The sequence below is a fragment of the Leucoraja erinacea genome, chromosome 19 (assembly GCF_028641065.1).
Source record: "Leucoraja erinacea ecotype New England chromosome 19, Leri_hhj_1, whole genome shotgun sequence".
In the NCBI taxonomy this organism is placed as follows: domain Eukaryota; kingdom Metazoa; phylum Chordata; class Chondrichthyes; order Rajiformes; family Rajidae; genus Leucoraja; species Leucoraja erinaceus.
Genome location: NC_073395.1, coordinates 18,061,662 through 18,081,589, shown reverse-complemented (window position 1 = coordinate 18,081,589; position 19,928 = coordinate 18,061,662). Strand labels below are relative to the sequence as shown.

General features: G+C 54.8%; 1 protein-coding gene across 1 annotated transcript in view; it reads left to right on the top strand.

Moving 5' to 3' along the window:
• Positions 1 to 16,940, top strand: part of LOC129706288 (ankyrin repeat and BTB/POZ domain-containing protein 3-A-like) — a 36,866-nt gene extending 19,926 nt beyond the window's left edge. The window contains 14 exon segments of the mRNA XM_055650477.1: positions 1,064 to 1,216; positions 2,400 to 2,565; positions 3,568 to 3,657; positions 3,942 to 4,043; positions 4,491 to 4,584; positions 6,158 to 6,293; positions 7,545 to 7,781; positions 8,447 to 8,645; positions 9,230 to 9,335; positions 10,302 to 10,404; positions 12,548 to 12,638; positions 13,643 to 13,709; positions 14,258 to 14,373; positions 16,122 to 16,940. Coding sequence (XP_055506452.1) covers positions 1,064 to 1,216; positions 2,400 to 2,565; positions 3,568 to 3,657; positions 3,942 to 4,043; positions 4,491 to 4,584; positions 6,158 to 6,293; positions 7,545 to 7,781; positions 8,447 to 8,645; positions 9,230 to 9,335; positions 10,302 to 10,404; positions 12,548 to 12,638; positions 13,643 to 13,709; positions 14,258 to 14,373; positions 16,122 to 16,331 — 1,870 coding nt within the window. The 3' untranslated portion in view covers positions 16,332 to 16,940.
• Positions 16,941 to 19,928: the final 2,988 nt, after the last annotated feature.

The following is a 19,928-nucleotide window of genomic DNA, read 5'->3' as shown; positions in this document are numbered from 1 at the left end:
CCCATGCTGACCAACATGCCCATCTACACGTCCCACTTGCTTGCATTTGGCCCATATGCTTCCACTCCTATCCTATCCGCGTATCTGTCTAGATGTTTGTTAAACGTTGCAAGAGTAACTGCCTCAACTATCTCCTCCGGCAACTTGTTCCACACACCCATCACTCTTTGTATAAAACAAAAGTTTCCCCTCTGGTTCCTATTAAATCCTTCCACCCTCACCTTAAACCTAAACCTATTGGTTCTTGATTTCCTCAACTCTGGGTAAAAGACTTGCATTCACCTTATCTATTCCCCTTGTGATCTTATACACCTCTACCCCTCGTCTTCCTGTGCCCCAAGGAATAAAGTCCTAGCCTACTCAACCTCTCCCTGTAGCTCAGGCCCTCGAGTCCTGGCAACATCCCGACCCGTCCCTTTTTTTCCAGTGATGCTGCCTGACTGACCCGCTTAGTTACTCTAGCATTCGGTGTCTACCTTTGGTATAAACCAGCATCTGCAATTGCTTGTTTCTACAGTCAACCCCCTTCCTGGGCAATTGAATCCACGGTTCTGTTCGGGGCAGGGGAGCAGTCGCTGGTCTCCTGCCCACCATTTAAGCAGAAGCAGATGAAGTGGTGATTCACGTGTCACCCTGGTCACCCCCTCTTCTCCCCTCTCCTATTGGGCAAAAAGTACAGGTGTGAAAACGCACACGTCTAGATTCAGGGGCAGTTTCTTCCCAGTTGTTCTCAGGCAACCTATCACCAACTGGAGCGCAGTCCAGAACTACTATCTACCTCATTGGAGACCCTCGGACTATCTTTTGATTGGACTTTACTGGACTGTCTTGCACTGAACGTCATTCTCTTATCTGCACATTGTGAACGGCTCGATTGGAGTCGTGTGTAGTCTTTCCACTGACTGGTTAGCACGCAACAAAAGCTTTTCACTGTACCTCGCTGCACATGACAATAAACTGAACTGTGTGGAGCCGCCTGTGCCGGCGACAAGCTCAGCTGGGTGTGCGATGGGGCGGGCGCTGTGACCGTGTCTAATGTGTGTGCCTGTGCTGTCACCTGCAGGCCACTGCCGGTACTGCCGCCGCTGATGGAGTGGCTGCGAGTTTCCGTGGCCCAAGCCCTCCATCGCCGGAGCCCGTCGGTGGACAGCGACGATGTCCGACAGGCTTCCCGCGTCCTGCTGCCCGGAGTCGATTGTGAGCCTCGCCAATTGAAGTATGAGCGCAGCTCCCGCCCCAGCTCGTAACCTCGCCAGCAAACGCTGCAAACACTCAAGGTTCACTCGCTCTCCACAGATGCTGCCTGGCGTGCCGAGTGTTTCCACCGTTTCCTGGTTTTGATTCGGGTTTCCAGCAGCTGCAACTGTTTGACTTTCGTGGGGACGTGGGAGAGGTAGGGGGAGAATGGGGGAAGCAAGTGGGGAGGAGGAGGGGAGGGGGGGGAGGGGGGGGGTAGCAATAGTGGAGGGGAAGGGGGTGGGGAGAGGTAGGTGGGGAAAGGGTGGTGAGAGAGTAGGTTCACGGTTCCATGGTTTCCCCTCACACCAATACTTTCGCTTTCCCTCGCCCTTCATTGCATCATAAAACTCTCTTCAAATATTTATTAGCTGTTCATTAAAACAACACTTTCTTTTGCTTCTGCCCGTAATCACTTTAACTAAGGCTCTGTGCAATATAAAAGTTCTCCCCTTGAGGTGGGAGCGGGTTTTTCTTGCAGATCAGTGCCCTGTGTTGGACACCGATCAAACTGCAGAGACCAGGGTACGGGGCAGATACTGCTCTAGAGCTGGGGGGCGGGGTAACGGGGGGAGGGGCGGGAGCTACAATGAAAAGCATGATAGGAATTGCCAGATGCAGAAATCTTTAGCACAAAGAAACAGCTGGAGGAACTCAGCGAGGCGGGCAGCATCTGTGGCGGGAAAAGATCAGTCGTAAAAAGGGTTCCGATCCAAATGTGTACTGTCCATTCCATTCACAGATGATGCCTGACCCGCTGAGTTCCTCCAGCTGTTTCTTTTTGCTAAAGATTTCTGCATCTGGCAATTCCTATCACGCTTTTCATTGTAGCTCCCGCCCCTCCCCCCGTTACCCCGACCCCCAGCTGGGGGGGGGGATTTAATGGAAATCTGAGGTGTAACTTTTTCCACACATAGGAAGAGCTGCCAGGGGAGGTAGTTAAGCCCGGTGCTATCGCAACGTTTAAAAAACATTTAGACAGGTGCCGTACATAGATAGGACAGGTTTAGAGGGATATGGGCCAAAGGCGGGCAGGTAGGACTAGTGTAGATGGGAGATGTTGGTCGATTTGGGCCGAAGGGGCTTTCTCCACGGTGTATGACTCTACAGGGGAGGAGACTGTGTGGGGCCGCCGTGTGTGAACGTACTTCTTGCCCTTACAGAGCGGACGAGTGTTGCTGTGCCTCGCTGAAGCTGGACGCGGCCGCCACAGAGGCCAAATTTCACCAAGGCCTCGGGTTCCGCATGTTGAACTGCGGCCGCACCGACCTGGTCAGCCAAGCCGTGCGCTTGCTGGGGTCGGACGGCATCAACACTCGCAGTGAGCAGGTACGTGCGACTCCGACTGTCGCTGGGAGGGGCGCAGCGCCGGTCACCTCCGACTCTTCCCACGTCTGAACCCCATTCTTGTATTCTGCTCACGCTGTTGTTCGTCGCTACAGAAACCCTGTTTCTCGTCCACCAATAGATCCTCTCCCGATGTCTGTGATTGTGCCCCCAATGAGCCGAACCTCTCGCTAATACACGGGTTCCTAAGGTCCCGGGAAGGGAACTTTAAAACTAGAGTCTATTCAAACTGGCGGACCAGCCACCATCTCTGGGAGAACCAGCGCTGGCGGTTCCCGCTTCTCCACACCCTCCCCATGCCGGGCACAGCTTCAGCTCCAGCCTTAAACCTGTCCGACCAGTTGGAACGTGTAGGAAGGAACTGCAGATGCTGGTTCACACCAAAGACACAAAGTGTTGGAGCAACTCAGCGGGTCAGGCAGCATCTGTGGAGAAAAAATGATGGGTACATTTTGGAGGCGGGATCCTTCTTCACTGAAGTCAGACTTCCAAACTGAAGAAGGGTCCCGACCCGAAACGTCACCTATTCCTTTTCTCCAGAGATGCTGTCTGATCCGCTGAGTTACTCCAGCACTTTGGGTATATGTTCTGTACGACTAGTTGGAAACTGTTTATAATACTGTGTCTAAAGTGATTTCAAAGTGTATGGGTGTAAATAGAGATCACTCCGATGGCGGTGGGGGTGGATGTGGGATGTAGGGTGTTAGGGGTAGGGGTAGGGTGAGTGTGGGGCGGTGGGAAGGGTGAGGGGAGCAAGGTGCTTGTTGTGTGCTTCGGGTGTGTGGCCAGCGTGTATTTTAGTTTGGTTTAGAGATACAACACATAAACAGGCCCTTTGGCCCACCGAGTCCGTGCCGCCCAGCGGTTCCCTGCTTGTTATTTGGTTACATCGGACTTTGACAGCGTGCTAGTTGTGAGGAGCAATGAGCGCTCATTGCCGCGGTGTCTGTTTCACTGAGTGAGTACCGCCCATGGCCTGTGCAGGGTCTGAGCCCGCTGATGTTCGCCTGTGCCCGGGGAGACGAGGCTATGGTCCAGGTGCTGCTCGACGCCGGAGCAGACGTGAACCTTGAGGTAATGAGACAGCACAGCAACAGGCCCTTCAGCCCACGCTGTCCGTGCTGGAAAGGTTGCCTTTTTTTAGATCCAGTCTGCCTGCATGTGATCCACATCCCTCCATTCCCTGCACATCCATATGTCTGCCTGCATGTCACTAAAACAACATAATCATATCTTCCTCCACCCTGACCCCCGGGTCATCGCCCTCATGACTTTGTCCTGCCTTCTCTCCCGGCGCATGTTTAAGCCCCGAACCCCCAGCCCTGCCTCACTCTGTCACTGCCCTTCTCGTCCCGCAGGTGCCCAGTCCATCCCTCAGATTCCCCTCCATTGCTGCGGACTCCCGCCACTGGACCGCTCTCACACTCGCCGTACTGCACGGACACGTCGCCATCGCTCAGGTAATCCCCCTCCCCACTCGACTACCCCACACCCTCGCCCTCCCCACTCAACTCTCCCGTCACCCCCCTCCCCTCGCCCCTTCCCTTTCCATCCTCATCCCCCTTCCTCTCCCCTCCCTCGCCTCCCCGCCCCTTTCCTCCTCTCCTCTCCCCCCTCCTTTCCCCCCCTCCCTTCTCCCCCTCCAACCCTTCCCTCCCTCCTTCCTCCACCCTCCCTCCCCCTCTTCTCCCCTTGCCTCCTCTCACCTTCCATCTTCCATCTCCCTCCTCCGCTTCTATCTCCCTTGCCTCCCTGTGTGCCTCCACCCCTCCCCTCCCAGTTTGTCTCACAACCCTGTCTTCCACTGCCATCTCCACCCCTCCCCTTCCACTGCCGCCACCCCTTCCCCATTGGAGGGGCCAGAGCTGGGTCCTGTCGGGTCAGTAATGATGTCCACTTGTCCACAGCTGTTGCTGGACGCTGGGGCCCATGTGGACGGCTCCCTTGGGGCAGGTGGTGAGAATTACTCTGAGACCCCGTTGCAGCTGGCGTCCGCGTCGGGTGAGTGAACGCTGGTGACCGGCGTCCCTGGGTGAGTGGCCGGTGTCCGTTGGCGAGTGACCGATGGCCACTAGACGCCCTCTAGTTGCACCGCTGACACGTGTTGTTTAACGTTAGGGTTGGGAGGTCGGCAGCACCAGGTTATAGCTCTCAGTGACCCCCTAGCCATGACACGAAGAGCGTCATGGAGTCATACAGCACGTAAACAGGCCCTTCAGCCCAAGCTGCCTACACCGACCTACATGCCTTCACTACACTAGTCCCACCTGCCTGCGTTTGGTCCATATCCCACTAAACCTGACCCATCCATGTACCTGTCCATACACCAAATAAAAAGTTGCCCCTCAGGATCCTATTAAATCTTTCCCCTCTCATCTTAATCCTATGTCCTCTGGTTCTCGATTCTCCTCTTCTGTGCATCTACCCAATCTATTCCTCTCATGATCTTGTATACCTCTATAAGATTACCCCTCATCCTCCTGCGCTCCAACGAATAAAGTCCTCGCCTGCTCAACCTCTCCCTGTCGCTCAGGCCCTCAAGTCTTGGCAACATTCTCTTAAATCTTCCCCGTGCCCTATGCAGCTTATCAACAAAATTCCTGCAACATGGTGACCAAAATTGGATGCCATATTTCTAAATGTGGTCTCGCCAATGTCTTGTACAACTGTTACATAAGCTTCCAATTTCTATACTGAATACGCTGACTGATGAAGGCCAATGTGCCAAAAGCCTTTATGACCACACTATCTACCTGTGACGCCACTTTCGAGGCACTATGTACCTGCACTACCAGATCCCTCTGCTCTACAACACACTCCAGAGCCCTGCCGTTCCCAGTGTAGGTCCTGTCATTGTTGGACTTCCTACAATGCAATACCTCGCACTCATCTGTATACAATTCCATCAACCATTCTTCAGCCCACCTACCCAATCATTCAAGATCATGCTGCAATTTTTAACAACCATCTTCACTATTTACAATACCACCCACTTTAATGTCATCTGCAATCCTGCTAAGCATGCCATGTAGGTTGTTTTTGATGACAAACAGCAATGGGCCCAGCACCGAATCCTGCGGCACACCACTAGTCACAGGCCTCCAGTCCGAAAAACAACCTTCCACGTTCACACTCTGCTTCCTTCCATGAAGCCAATTTTCTATCCAGTCAACTATCTCTCCCCTGGGGGGGAGTTTGGGAAGGAGGAATGAGGGGCAATACTGGGGAGTGTGTGAGGAGGGGAGGGGCAGTACGTGGAGAGGGGTGAGGAAGGGTGGTACATTGGAGTGTATGGTGAGGGGCAGTACTGGGGAAGTGTTTGGGGAGGGACCCACTGATGGAGTGTATGGGCGTGTCAGGAGTGGCGGTACTGGGGGAGTTGTGTATTGGGGAGTGGGGAGGGCGTAATGAGGGAGGGGCGGACTGGGGGAATGTGTGGGCAGGCACGCTACTGTGGGAGTATCAGAAGGGGCGGTACTGGGGGAGTGTGTGGGGAGGATCGTACGGGGAGTCTGTGTATAGGCAGCCTCTGGTTAATGAAGGTCAGTGAAGGTGAGTCTTGTCCTGGTTTCAGGTGACCTGGAGCTGGTCAGCTTGCTGCTGGAGCGAGGCGCTGACCCGATGATGGGGACAATGTCCAGGAACGGCATCACCTCCACCTCCCACGGGGACATGAGCCCCTTCAGCCAGGCCGCTGCCCACGGGCACAGGTAACCCCACGGTCAGTCACAGGGAACCCTGAGCCACTTCCACTTGCCCATGTCTGGCCCACACACCCCCAAACCTTTCCTATCCATGTACCCGTCTAAGTGCCTTTTAAATGTCATACCTGGATCCACCTCTACCATTTCCTCTGGCATCTCTTTCCATATACCCACCACCTGTGTAGGGAAAGCGACCCCCTCAGGTTCCTATTAAATCTTTCCCCTCTCGCATTACACCCCTGTGCTCTAGTTTTAGACCCTCCCACCCTGGGGAAAAGCTGTAACTTCCACCTTATCTGAGCCACTTGTGAATTTGTTTTCCTCTATAATGACATCCTGCTGCCTTCCGCTCTGCAGGGAAAACAGTCCCTGCCCGTCCATACTTTCCTTGTTACTCAAACATTCCAATCGCAGTAATATCCTCACAAATCTTCTATGCATCCTTTCCAGTTTAATTTCTTCCCTCAGTACACACAACTCCAACTGAACGCACTACTCCAAATGCAGCCTGGCCAATGTCTTGCACAGTCATGATGTGACGTCCCGACATTGTACTCGATGCCCTGAGCGATGAAGGCAAGCATGACAAACAGCATCATCACCCTGTCTACATGTAGCACCACTTCAGTGCAACTGTGCACCTCGGACCCTCTGCTGTGCAACACTCCCCAGAGCCCTGCTGTTTGCTGTTTTTAATCAAAAATAAAATGTATTCAATAATTACAAAAATAACATTTACAAAACAAACAGGGACTGAGACGCACTCGCCACCACAATACCAAAATCACCAAAATCTCAAATAACTATTTGATCCATCCGTATCAAGGATACATTTAACCACCTGCAGTGCCAGCGGTCCCGGAAATCCCCCAGGGTGACTGTGGACATTGGGTATTCCCTCTCTTCTGACACCCGGAGCCCTCTTCCGCCTGGCGCCGTGACTCGCGGATGGCGCGCTTGGCCAGGCACAAGAGCTACCCAATCAGTCACTTCTACCCACAAGGTGTCCAAAGATGAGGATTTTGGGAGTGAAGTGCAGTCAGAACGCAAAGAGCATAAGGTCTTGCCCTGATGTCCTACCAGAATACAACACCCTGCATTAGACTGCATCTGCCAATCCTCAGCCCACTGGCCTGGTTAGATTACCTGGTGCAGGTGTGTTGTGTGGCCCAGGGTCTGGTTGCGGGGGTGCGCTGGGTGTTCTCTCCTTCTCTGCGGTCTCCACACTCTCTCCACTCTTGCCGTTCTGTCGTTCAGGAGCGTGTTCCGTAAGCTGCTGGCGCACTCGGAGGAGGAGATGAGGCATGTGCTGTCGCTGGAGGAGATGCTGGCGGAGGGGAGGGAGCTGCTGGGGGGAAGGGAGCAGCCGGTGGCTGAACCCACTCTGGCCACCCCCAGTCACGGTGCCAAGGTCCGGCTCGCCGTTCTCAAGGAGGCTCTTTACCACAGCGCCGAGCACGGCTACCTGGACATCAGCCTGGACTGCAGGCCGCGGTCAGTGAGGGGGGGGGGGGGTTGGGGGGGGTGTTGGGATGGGGGGGTCAGTATTGGGGAGAAGTGGGTCAGTGGGGAATGGGGGATAGGTGTGGGTAAGGTGGGGGGGAGGGTTAGTGTGGGGAGGGGAGTGTGTGGAGGGGTAGGGGGGGGGGTTGTGGGGGGGGGGTCAGTGTTGGGGATGAGTGTATAGTATGTGGGGGAGGAGGGTAGTGTGGGGGAGGGGGGGTTAGTGTGGGGGAGGGGGGTGGTGGGGGATGGGGGAGGTGTAGTGTTGGGGATGGGGGGTTAGTGTGGGGGATGGGGGGGGTAGTGTGGGGGATGGGGGGGGTATTGGTGGGGGGAATTGGGGGTAGTGTGGGGGAGGGGAGGGGGTTTAACGTGTGGGAGGAGGTGTTAGTGGGGTGGGGGGAGGGGTTAGTGGAGGGGGGTTAGTGTGGGGGATGGGGGGTTAGTAGTGTGGGGGGTTGATGGGGTTAGTGTGGGGGGGATGGGGGGTAGTGTTGGGGTATGTGTGGGGTGTGGGGGGGGTGGGGGGGGGGGTGTGGTGGGGGGGGGGTGGGGGGGGGGGTGTGGGTGTGGGGTCAGTTTGAGTTTGGGGGGGGGGCTACAGGTGGGTGGACACTGGGCCATGGGGATCCGGCCTCTATGTTGAGCACAGGCAGGTGACGCTGTCTGTCCACAGGTGTGTCGTGGAGTCTGCACTCGTGGTTCCTGTCGCTGGAGACGGCCTTCGTGCAGCATCGGCGGCCTGTGATCCAGTGCCTCCTGCGGGAGTTCGGCAGCTTGAAGGAGGAGGACGTCCAGCGGCAGCTGTTGCTCGAGTGCCTGCCCCTGCTCTTCGACATCCTGAGGGTCAGCAAGGTGAGAGCGCAGTAATGCCTAGGGTCAGTGTCTGGGATAGCGGTCAGTGTCACAGAACTAGGGCCAGACAGTTTCACCAATTGGAGGAACAGCATCTCATATTCCGCTTGGGCAGTCTGCACCCTAGTGGTATAAACATTGAATTCTCCAATTTCTGGTAGCCCTTGCTGTCTCCTCCCCTTCTCAGCTTTCCCTCAGCCCTCGGGCTCCTCTTCCTTTTTCCTTTCTTCTCCCTGCCCCCCCACCCTCCATCAGTCTGAAGAAGGGTTTCGGCCCGAAACATTGCCTATCTCCTTCACTCCATAGATGCTGCTGCACCCGCTGAGTTTCTCCAGCATTTTTGCCATTCACAGCCACACCTCCCGCTTCCTGCTGATGGTGCCGGGAAGCTGAGGTCTGTCCCGCTGAGTCACTCCAGCTTTTTGTTTCTATCTTCGGTTTAAACCAGCACCTGCAGTCCCTTCCTAAATGGTTAAGTCATGGATATTGCTGCCAGACTCGTCCGAGGGGCTTGGATTCCGATGGGTTGCGGCAACATTGGTGTATTTCACCGTCTCACTGTGTCCCATTTCTCTGTGGTCTAGAACGAAGCCATCAGTGAGCAGCTGGCGGCGATCCTCGCCCAGTGTTACGGCCCGTTCCCCATCCCGAGGTTCGCGGAGATCAAACGGAAACACATCTCCCGCTTGGGTATGTACTCATGGTTTGCTGAAATGTGGCTGTTTTATTCAAGATACAAGGAACTGCAGATGCTGGTTTATCAAAAAAGGCACAGAGTGCTGGAGTGACTCAGTGGGTCAGGTAGCATCTCTGGAGAACATGGAGTCTGAAGAAGGGTCCACAGAAACACAATTCCTACTGAAGTCAGTTGGCCAGGCAGATTATGTGGAGAGAATACACACAGACCTGAAACATTGTCTGTCCATTCGGTCCACAAATGTAGAGTTGATGCCTCACAGCGCCAGTGACCCCGGTTATAGACAATAGGTGCAGGAATAGGTCATTCAGCCCTTCAAGCCAGCACCGCCATTCAATGTGATCATCCCCAATCAGTACCCCATTTCTGCCTTGTCCCCATATCCCCTGACTCCGCTATTTTTATGAGCCCTATCTAGCTCTCTCTTGAAAGCACCAGAGAACCTGCCTCCACCACCCTCTGAGGCAGAGAATTCCACAGACGATCCTGTTCAATCCCGACCTTTGTACAGAGTTGTGCTGCCTTTGTACAGAGTTTGTATGTTTTCCCTGTGACCGCGTGGGGTTTCTCCGGGTGCTCCGGTTTCCTCCCACATCCCAAAGACGTGCAGGTTTGTAGGTTAATTGGCTTCAGTGAATTGTAAATTGTCCCTAGTGTGTAGAGAATAGATGTGAAAGTGCGAGCAGAGAACTAGTGTGAAAGGGCGATCGGTGGTTGCAATGGGGTATTAAGAGAGGGGGCAGGCTACCAGGAGGGCCACGCTCTGTAACCAAGAGTACGCGGAGAGCTTGGGGTGGGTGGGGAGGGGCAGCTGAGGCGGCAATGCAGCAAGTTCCCGGTACACACGGTGGTTGAGGGAAAGGGGAGAGTGCTGATAGTGGGCCTGCGGTGGGTTAGACCAGCTGAAGGGGCTGAACGGCCTGTCTCTCTGCCTGTTCACTAACTGCTGCTGTTCCCAGATCCGCACTTTCTTAACAACAAGGAGATGTCCGACGTCACCTTCCTGGTGGAAGGGAAACAGTTCTACGCCCACCGTGTGCTCCTCTTCACCGCCTCGCCAAGGTACTGCACCGCCACTGACAGGCCGGGAGAGGGCGCGGGGGACATAGAGATGGGACTGGGGGAAGGAGGATGTGAGACGTGACTGGGGATTAGGTCCCCTTGGGCCGATCACGCTGCCTCTGACCCCGTTCCTGAGGATTGGCGGGTAGCAAACGTAACCCCACTTTTCAAGAAGGGAGGGAGAGAGAAAACGGGGAATTACAGACCAGTTAGTCTAACATCGGTAGTGGGGAAACTGCTAGAGTCGGTTATTAAAGATGGGATAGCAGCACATTTGGAAAGTGGTGAAATCATTGGACAAAGTCAGCATGGATTTACGAAAGGTAAATCATGTCTGACGAATCTTATAGAATTTTTCGAGGATGTAACTAGTAGCGTGGATAGGGGAGAACCAGTGGATGTGGTGTATCTGGACTTCCAGAAGGCTTTCGACAAGTTCCCACATAAGAGATTAGTATACAAACTTAAAGCACACGGCATTGGGGGTTCAGTATTGATGTGGATAGAGAACTGGCTGGCAAACAGGAAGCAAAGAGTAGGAGTAAACGGGTCCTTTTCACAATGGCGGGCAGTGACTAGTGGGGTACCGCAAGGCTCAGTGCTGTGACCCCAGCTATTTACAATATATATTAATGATCTGGATGAGGGAATTGAAGGCAATATCTCCAAGTTTGCGGATGACACTAAGCTGGGGGGCAGTGGTAGCTGTGAGGAGGATGCTAGGAGACTGCAAGGTGACTTGGGTAGCTGGGTGAGTGGGCAAATGTTTGGCAGATGCAGTATAATGTGGATAAATGTGAGGTTATCCATTTTGGTGGCAAAAAAACAGGAAAGCAGACTATTATCTAAATGGTGGCCGATTGGGAAAAAAGGGGAGATGCAGCGAGACCTGGGTGTCATGGTACACCAGTCATTGAAAAGTAGGCATGCAGGTGCAGCAGGCAGTGAAGAAAGCGAATGGTATGTTAGCTTTCATTGCAAAAGGATTTGAGTATAGGAGCAGGGAGGTTCTACTGCAGTTGTACAGGGTCTTGGTGAGACCACACCTGGAGTATGCGTACAGTTTTTGGTCTCCAAATCTGAGGAAGGACATTATTGCCATAGAGGGAGTGCAGAGAAGGTTCACCAGACTGATTCCTGGGGTGTCAGGACTGTCTTATGAAGAAAGACTGGATAGACTTGGTTTATACTCTCTAGAAATTAGGAGATTGAGAGGGGGATCTTATAGAAAGTTACAAAATTCTTAAGGGTTTGGACAGGCTAGATGCAGGAAGATTGTTCCCGATGTTGGGGGAGTCCAGGTCAAGGGGTCACAGCTTAAGGATAAGGGCGAAATTCTTTAAAACCGAGATGAGAAAAACTTTTTTCACAACAGAGAGTGGTGAATCTCTGGAACTCTCTGCCACAGAGGGTAGTTGAGGCCAGTTCATTGGCTATATTTAAGAGGGAGTTAGATGTGGCCCTTGTGGATCAGAGGTATGGAGAGAAGGCAGGTACGGGATACTGAGTTGGATGATCAGCCATGATCATATTTGAATGGCGGTGCAGGCTCGAAGGGCCGAATGGCCTACTCCTGCACCTAATTTCTATGTTTCTATGTTGTGGAGTTTGCTGATGATGTGAAAAGCCTCTGTCTGGTCAGAGACGATGTGGGGGGGTACAAGGCGAGGGGTGCGAGATGGGAGGTTGCGCGCCCACGTGGGCCCATCACGCTGACCCTGCTGTGTGTAGTTTACAAGCTAGAGTAGTTGAATTAGCCCATTTGGTCCATCGTCCACTCAATCTTGGCTGATCTCTGCCTTCTAATCCCATTTTCCTACCTTCTCCGCATAACCCTTAACACCCATTCTAATCCAGATGCTCCGACAAAAATATCCCCTTAGTCCCCAGTGATGATGAATAGCCTCGGCCAGGGTGTGAGCTGGCAGGAGTAGCCCAGTGGGTCGATCAGCATCTCTGGACCGTCCATGTTTTAGTCTGAGGGTCCCGTTGCCCATCCGTCCCGTCCCCTCCACAGACGCTGCCCGAGCCACCGGGTTCCTCCAGCGCTTCGTGCTTGGCTCCAGGTCCCAGATTGGCGGGGTCTGGCTCCACTGAGAAGCTGCCGCGGACTGACTCGGCTTCTCGTGGTCTCCCTCCGCAGGTTTAAGATGCTGCTGTCCAGCCGAATGCCCTCGGACAACCCCTGCAACATTCTCATCGAAATCGGACACATCAAGTACAACATCTTCAGGGTGAGTGGACCGGCCTCGCCCCCGCCGTTACAGGTCGCCCTCCCCCTCTCACGCCCTCCCCACGGCCAGGTTAATGGCCCCCTCCAGCCTGGCGACCCACACCTGACTGGATGTCATGGTCACACAGCACGAAAACAGGCTGTAGGTCGGCCCAACTTGTTGATGCCGACCTACATGCCCCAATCTACGCTAGTCCCACCTGTCCTGCATTTGGCCCATATCTCTCTAAACCATTCCTGTCCATGTACCTGTCCAAATGTCTTTTAAATGTTGTGATAGTAATTGCCTCAACTACCTCCATTGGCAGCTCATTCTATACACCCACCATCTGTGTGGAAAAAGTTGCCCCTCAGGTTGCCCCTCCTATTTGAACATTCCCCCCTCAACTTAAACCTATGTCCTCTGGTTCTCCATTCCCCTACTCTGGGTAAAGGATTCTGTGCATTTACTCTACCTATACCTTAATGATGCCGTCCCTGTATAAGATCAGCCCTCATCCTCCTGCGCTCCACAGAATAAAGTCCTAGCCTGCCCAACCCCTCCCTATAGCAAATGCCCTCGAGCCAACATCTCCGTAAATCTTCTCTGCCCCTTTTCCAGCTTAACAACACCCTTCATGTAGCAGGATGACCAAAACTGAACACAATACTCCAACTGCAGTCTCACCAACATCGTGCAACTGTAACATAACATCCCACCTTCTCTACTCAAAACCCTGACTGATGAAGGCCAATTTGACCACCCTATCTTGTGACACCACTTTAGAGGAACTATGAACTCCTAGAACTCTCTACTCTTCCCACTGCCCCTCCCTCGCAGCACCCCCACTAGAAGAGGCTTGCCTCGCTGCCTGCCCCCACCTTCCACCCCCTTCCTCTCTCCTCCCCTGAAGCCTGTATCTCCCCCACTTCTGCAGCTTGCATGTTCCCATCTCACCTCTTCCCATCCCTGCTGCCGCCGTCCAATGCCCCCACTGCACCACTATAGTCCGCTTCTCTCTGCAGATGGTGATGCAGTATTTGTACCACGGTGGCACCGACAGCCTGCAGATTCGGAGCTGCGACGTGTTTGGAGGTGAGTGCAGATCGGCTGCCGCCCGTCACTGTTGGATCGCTTGGGACTATGTCACCTGCAACATAAGGATATTCCACGGGCCCACGGCCTCCGGGCCAGGGTGGAAAGTATCTGGTTCACACAGCCTGTGCACAGGCCCATTCGGCCCTACCCACCCATTTTGACACAACTCCCCATCTACGCTAGGCCTCCTTCCCTTAAACCCATTCCCATCCATAACCCCAAATGTTTTTAGGCCCGTGTTTGGTTTACCATCCTCACTACACCTTCCTGGCAGCTAACTCCGTACACCCACCGCTCTTTGTATGGAAAAGGTTGCCCTACAGATTCCTAGTACATTTTTCACCCCTGAAACCTATGTCATCTGGTTCTTGTTTCCCCTTTACTGCAGGTAAAGACTGCATTTACCCGATCTAATTCCCCCATGGGAGCGCGGTGGGGTTGGGTGGGGGGTGGGATGGGGGAGCAAATCAGAATCTAATTGTTCTATCTGGGACATATGACAATAAAGCGCTTGGTTCTTCACCCTCCCTCCCTCCTCCCGCAGCTGATGTCAGCGGCGCGCTTCTTCCAGCTGGAGTCCCTGCAGCGGCACTGCGAGCTGCTGTGTGCACGCACCATCAGTGTGGCCAACTGTGTGGAGACGTACAACCACGCCAAGGTGAGCCCGGTGCCCGCCTGCCTCTCTCCCCGTGCCGGCAGTCTCACCACCCCCTCCTACGTCCCCCACCGCTCCCCTGCTCCGAACTCCGCCCGTCCTCTTCCCGATCACTCGCGCGCTCCTTGCCTTAAGAGATGAACCCCACCGCTGTCCGGATCCCCCCCTCTTTCCTCCCTCCACCCTCTCCCTCCCCCCGTCCTTCTCCGCTCCCCCCCCTCCCTCTTCTCTCCCCTCCCTCTTCCTCTTCCCCCTCCTCTCCCCTCTCTTCCTCTCTCTCCCCCTTCCCTCTTCCCCCCCCTTCCCTTCCCCTCCTTCCTCTCTCCCGCCTTTCTCTCCCCTCCCTCTTCTCTTCTCCCCCCTCCTCTTCCTTACAACCTCTCATCCTCTTCGCCCCCTCCTCTCTCCCCTCCCTCCTCCCTCCCCCTCTCCTCTTCTCTCTCCTCCTCTCCCTTCCCCTCTCTTCTCCTCTCTCCTCTCTCCCCCCTCTCCCCTCTCCTCCTCTCTCCTCTCCTCTCCCCCATCCTCTCCCTCCCTCCCTCCCCCCCCTCTCTCCCCTCTCCTCCCCCCTCCTCTCCTGTCCCTTCTCCTCCCCTCTCCTCTCTATCTATCTATCTCTATCTCCTCCCCCTCTCTCTCCCTCCTCTCCTCTCCTCCCCTCTCCTCCCCTCTCTCGCCCCCCCTCCCTCTCCGCTCCTCCCCTCTCTCCCTCTCCTCTCTTCCCCCGACCCTCCCCCCCCCCCTCCTCCCCTCCCCCCCTCTCCTCTTCCTCCTCCCTCCCCCTGCGCTCTCCTCTCTCCTCTCCTCTCTCTCCCCTCCTCTCCCTCCTCTCCTCTCTCCCGAATTCTCTCTCCTCTCCCTTCTCTCCTCTCCTCTTCCCCCTCCTCTCCTCTCCCTCCCCCCTCCTCCCCTCCCCCCCCTCTCTCCCCCCCCCCCTCCTCTCTCCCCCCTCTCTCCTCCTCCTCTCTTCCCCCTCTCCTCTTCCTCTCCCTCTCGCTCCCCCTCCTCCTCTCTCGCCTCCCTCCTCCTCTCCTCTCTCCCCTCGCCGCCTCTCTCTCCCCCCTCCTCCTCTCTCCCTCTCCCTCTCTCCTCCCTCTCTCCTCTCCCCCTCCTCTCTTCCCCTCTCCCTCTCCTCTCCTCTCTCCTCCCCCCTCTCCCTCCTCTCCCCCCCCTCCCTCGTTCCTTCTCTCGCCTCTCTCCTCTCCCCTCCTCTCTCTCCCCTCCTCCTTCCCTCCCCTCTCTCCCCCCTCCCTCCCCCTCCCCATCCTCTCTCCTCTCCCCCGCTCTCTCGCTCCTCCCCCCTCCCTTCTCTCTCCCTCCCTCCCTCCTGTTCGTCCCCCTCCCCTTTTCTCTCCCCCTCCTCTTCCCCCGTCTCCCCCCTCCCCTCTTCTCCTCTCTCTCTCCCCCCCCTCCTCTCTTCTCTCCCCCCTCCTCTCTTCCCCCCCCTCCTCTTCCCCCCCCCCTCCTCTCTCCCCTTCCTCCCCTCCTCTCTCCTCCCCTCTCCCCTCTCCCCCCTCCTGATTCCTCTCCCCTCCCTCCTCCTCCTCGCCCTCCTCCTCTCTCTTCCCCCCCCTCTCTCTCTACATAGTCATCCGCCTTCCTACCCTACCCTCCTCCATTCCCCCTCATCTCCTCTTCCCTCCGTCTCCCCCCACGTCTCCTCCCCCCCTTTTCTCTGCCCTCCCCCTCCCCCCCCCTCCCCCCCCTCCCCCCCCCCTCTCCCCCCCCCCCCCTTCTGTTTGTCCCGGCAGTTTCTCGGCGCCGCGCCGCTGGCCGCCTTCTGCGAGGGTTACTTCCTGAAGAACATGGTGTCGCTGATGGAGAGCGAGGCGTTCCGGAGGCTGCTCTACTCGCCCGCCGAGGAGCCCAGCGGCCGCGACGTGCTGCGGGACCTGGAGCTGGCGTTGGCCGCGAGGATTCAGTCCATTCACCTGTCCTCCTGCAACGGCTCCATCGTGTGAGCGGCGAGTGCCCAGAGCCCGGCTCCGAGCGGAGGCGCGGACTCCAGCGCACACATACTGCCTGTCTTGTCCCGCCTGTGGGGACCGGGATTGCCCGCTCCGCCAGCCGAGCGGAGTTGCAGCTTGTTCACGACCGAGAACCTCGTGTCCCCCGCCAGCCGAGTGCCCGAGACCACGCCGGGCCGTGGATCTGTCAAGTCTGGGTGGAGACGGTGCCCTCATCCCCAGCATCCGAGATCAGCTGGTGAATCTCAAACTATGCAAGATTACAGAATGCATCTGATCGAGGATATGATAAAATATACATCCATATCTTTCTTTAATATTCCTTGTACAAGTATTTGTGATATCACTCAAATATTTGAGCCGCGTTTGAGGTAAAGGTTGTGCATGTTACAGGAACATGGGCTTGTGGACAGATGGTGACATACTGCCGCCTTCAACCTTCACCCCGCGGCAGCAGCCACAAGATTATTTATTTAAAATCTCTTCACTCTGCAGAAAGCAGCAATATTCAGGAAGTGATATATTTTGATAGAATGAAAGTATAGCTTGTAAAATAGATTAGTAAAATCGATCTTTTTTTTATATAAAGTTGGTTTAATGAAACGTTTGTGTCTTTTGTTGATGAGCAGTGGGAGATTGGGGAGCGGCGCAGTGGAAGCGCGGCAGAGGCTGGACTTGGCCGGGGGAGTGGGTCTGGGATAGTCCGACCACGGGCTCGTGTCATCACGGTCCCCCCGGCCTGGTTTAGTTTGGAGATACAGTATGGAAACAGGCCCTTCGGCCCATCTAGTCCGCTGACACTATCCTGCACACCAGGGACAATTTCTACCAAAGCCAATTAACCTGCAAACTCGTATGAATTTGGAGTATGGGGGGAAACCGGAGATCCCGAAAAAAACCCAACGCATGTCACGGGAAGACTCCGTATAGTACCGCACCCGGAGTAAGGATCGGACCCGGGTCACTGGCGCTGTAAGGCGACAACTCTATCGCTTCGCCACCGTGCAGCCCACCACACCGTGCCGCCCACACACTTCTGGGCCTTTAGTAACCAAACGCAACGAATTGGCTTTAAAATCCCTTTCGCTAACTTGGTCGAAGGTAGGATTCTCAATCCATGCCCCGCTCCAGGTTTGATGGAGCCGGGAGCTAGGCCTCAGTCACCGGCATCCCAGAGCATCGCCCTCGCCTCACACCCACCGTTACTCCACAAGCGGCAATAGGAGGAGCAACACACGGTACTGGAGGGACTCAGCGGGTCAGGCAGCATCCGTGGAGGGAATGGACAGATGACGCTTCAGGTCGGCACTCTCCTTCAGTCTGAAGATAGGCACAAAATGCTGGAGTAATTCAGCGGGTCACCTGTTCCTTTTCTCCAGGGATGCTGCCTGTCCCGCTGAGTTACTCCAGCATTTTGTGTCCATCTTCGGTGTAAACCAGCATCTGCAGTTGCTTCTTACACACCCGTCTTCAGTCTGATGGAGTAGGGGCTGCCAAGGGCCTGAGCCGTAGGACGAGACTGGGAAGGCCAGGACTTTATTCCAAGGAGCGCAGGAGGCGGAGGCGTGATCCTGTAGAGATGTATAAAACTCTGAGGGGCACAGATAGGGCGAATGCACAAAGTTGTTTTTCCCTGGGTGGGTTAACTACCTCTAGTTAACCCACCCAGGGAAAAACAACTTTGTGTATAGGTTTAAGGTGACGTTTTTCATACGAGGGTGGTGGGTATATGGGACGAGCTGACAGAGGAGGTAGTTGAGGCAGGAACTATAACACAATTTAAATATATTTGCACAGGTACATGGATAGGACGGGGGTTTGAGGGTCCACACGAGGAAACTCCCCCACCGTTCACTGGAGTAACTGCGGGCCAGGCACCTTGTCGGAAGACATGGGTGAATGACGTTTTTATTCGAGACCCTTCAGGCTAATTGTGGTGGGGGAAGAAAGATCGGAGCGGGACAAAGCCAGACAAGTGAAGTGATAGATGTGTACAGGTGAAGGGAGGGGGGAGGGGGGAGTTGAAGTGGCGGATGGGTGGATAGGTGCTCAAGATGAAAAGACATAGAAAGACATTTGGCGAGAAGAGGCCTGTACAGCAAGAGGAAGGAATAAAGGTGGAACGGGAAAGCAGGGTGGGCTAGTGGTAGAAATGGGTGTGTTACAGGGAAGAGGATGTGGGAAGATGGGATGTTATCTAAAATTGGATAATTCAGTCTGAAGAGGATCTCAACGTGAATATCCTTCTCTCCAGAGATGTCTGTCCCGCTGGATCCAGGTGGCTCAATGATGCCGTGGGTTGTAAAACTACAAGAGAAATACTTGAGATTGAAGAGGCCTCTACACCCCTGCAAGAGGAAGGAAGAAAGGTGGAACGAAGGAAAGTTTAAATGGTTGTGGGCTAGTTGTAGAAAGCGCGTGTTCGGTGAAAACGGTTGTCAAGTGTGCGTTTGGTCTTGCGGATATACATGCGGCCACACCAGGAACACGGGATTCAGATGAGGAGATGCGTGTGATCGTCTGTCCCACCATGAAAGTTGACTGGTGCCTCTGGATGGAGGTGAGGGAGGAGGCACTGATGTTACATCTCCTGTGCTTGCAGGGGAAAGTTCCTGGGCAGGGCAGGGCAGGGGGTGGCGTGTGTGGGAAGGGACGAGTGAATCCAGGAGTTGCGGAGGGAGCGGATTGGGATGGAGATGGAAAGATGTGATTCATGGTGGGATCATGTTGGACGGGATAGAAATGTCTGAGGATGATGTGTTGGATGCGAGAGGTGACGTCCAGGGGAATTCTGTCCTTGTTCAGTCCGGGGGAGCGTGAGCTGAACTGCTGGACGTAGATACGTGGGACACACGACGACCCATGTTTAGTAAAGAATTATGAATGTTTTCACAGTGGCGCAGCGGTAGGGCTGCTGCCTCACAGCGCTAGAGACCTGGTTCGCACCTGACCTCGCGTACTGTCTGTAATGAGTTTGTATGTTCTCCCGGTGACCGCGTGGGTTTTCTCAAGGTGCTCCGGTTTCCTTCCACTCTCCAAATACGTGCATAATCCCATAGATTATTTTCGTTTAGTAAAGCTAACTGAATTTAAAGGACATCTCTGAAAACGTCACCTTGGGATCAGATGCAGCAGCCATGGAGACATTGATAGTGCAAGGCGCCATCTGCACCTCCTGCCCCCCGCCCCCACCTCTGCCCCGCCACCGGAGCACGGCGATTGCCCGGTGACTCCACGCTGCGTCGGTATTTCCCCTCTTGCTACCCGGTGTACGTCCTGCACCTGCCCCTCACTGCCTGGTGTCTACCCCCTGTCCAAAGATTATGCCCCTGTCTGCCCCGGTATCTGTCTTTTGTTTGTTTCCACTATTAATGTTTGTTTTATGTGTATGCACATGTGTGTATGTGTATATATATATATATCGTTTTTATATCGTTTACAGAGTATTATGTTTGCATATTCTGTTATGCTGCTACAAGTAACATTTTCATTGTTCTGACAATAAAATACTGTTGACTCTTGGTATCTGTCCGGTGTCTACCCCCTGTTTGTTCCAGAATTCGCCCCCTCACTGCCCACGTATTTGCCCCT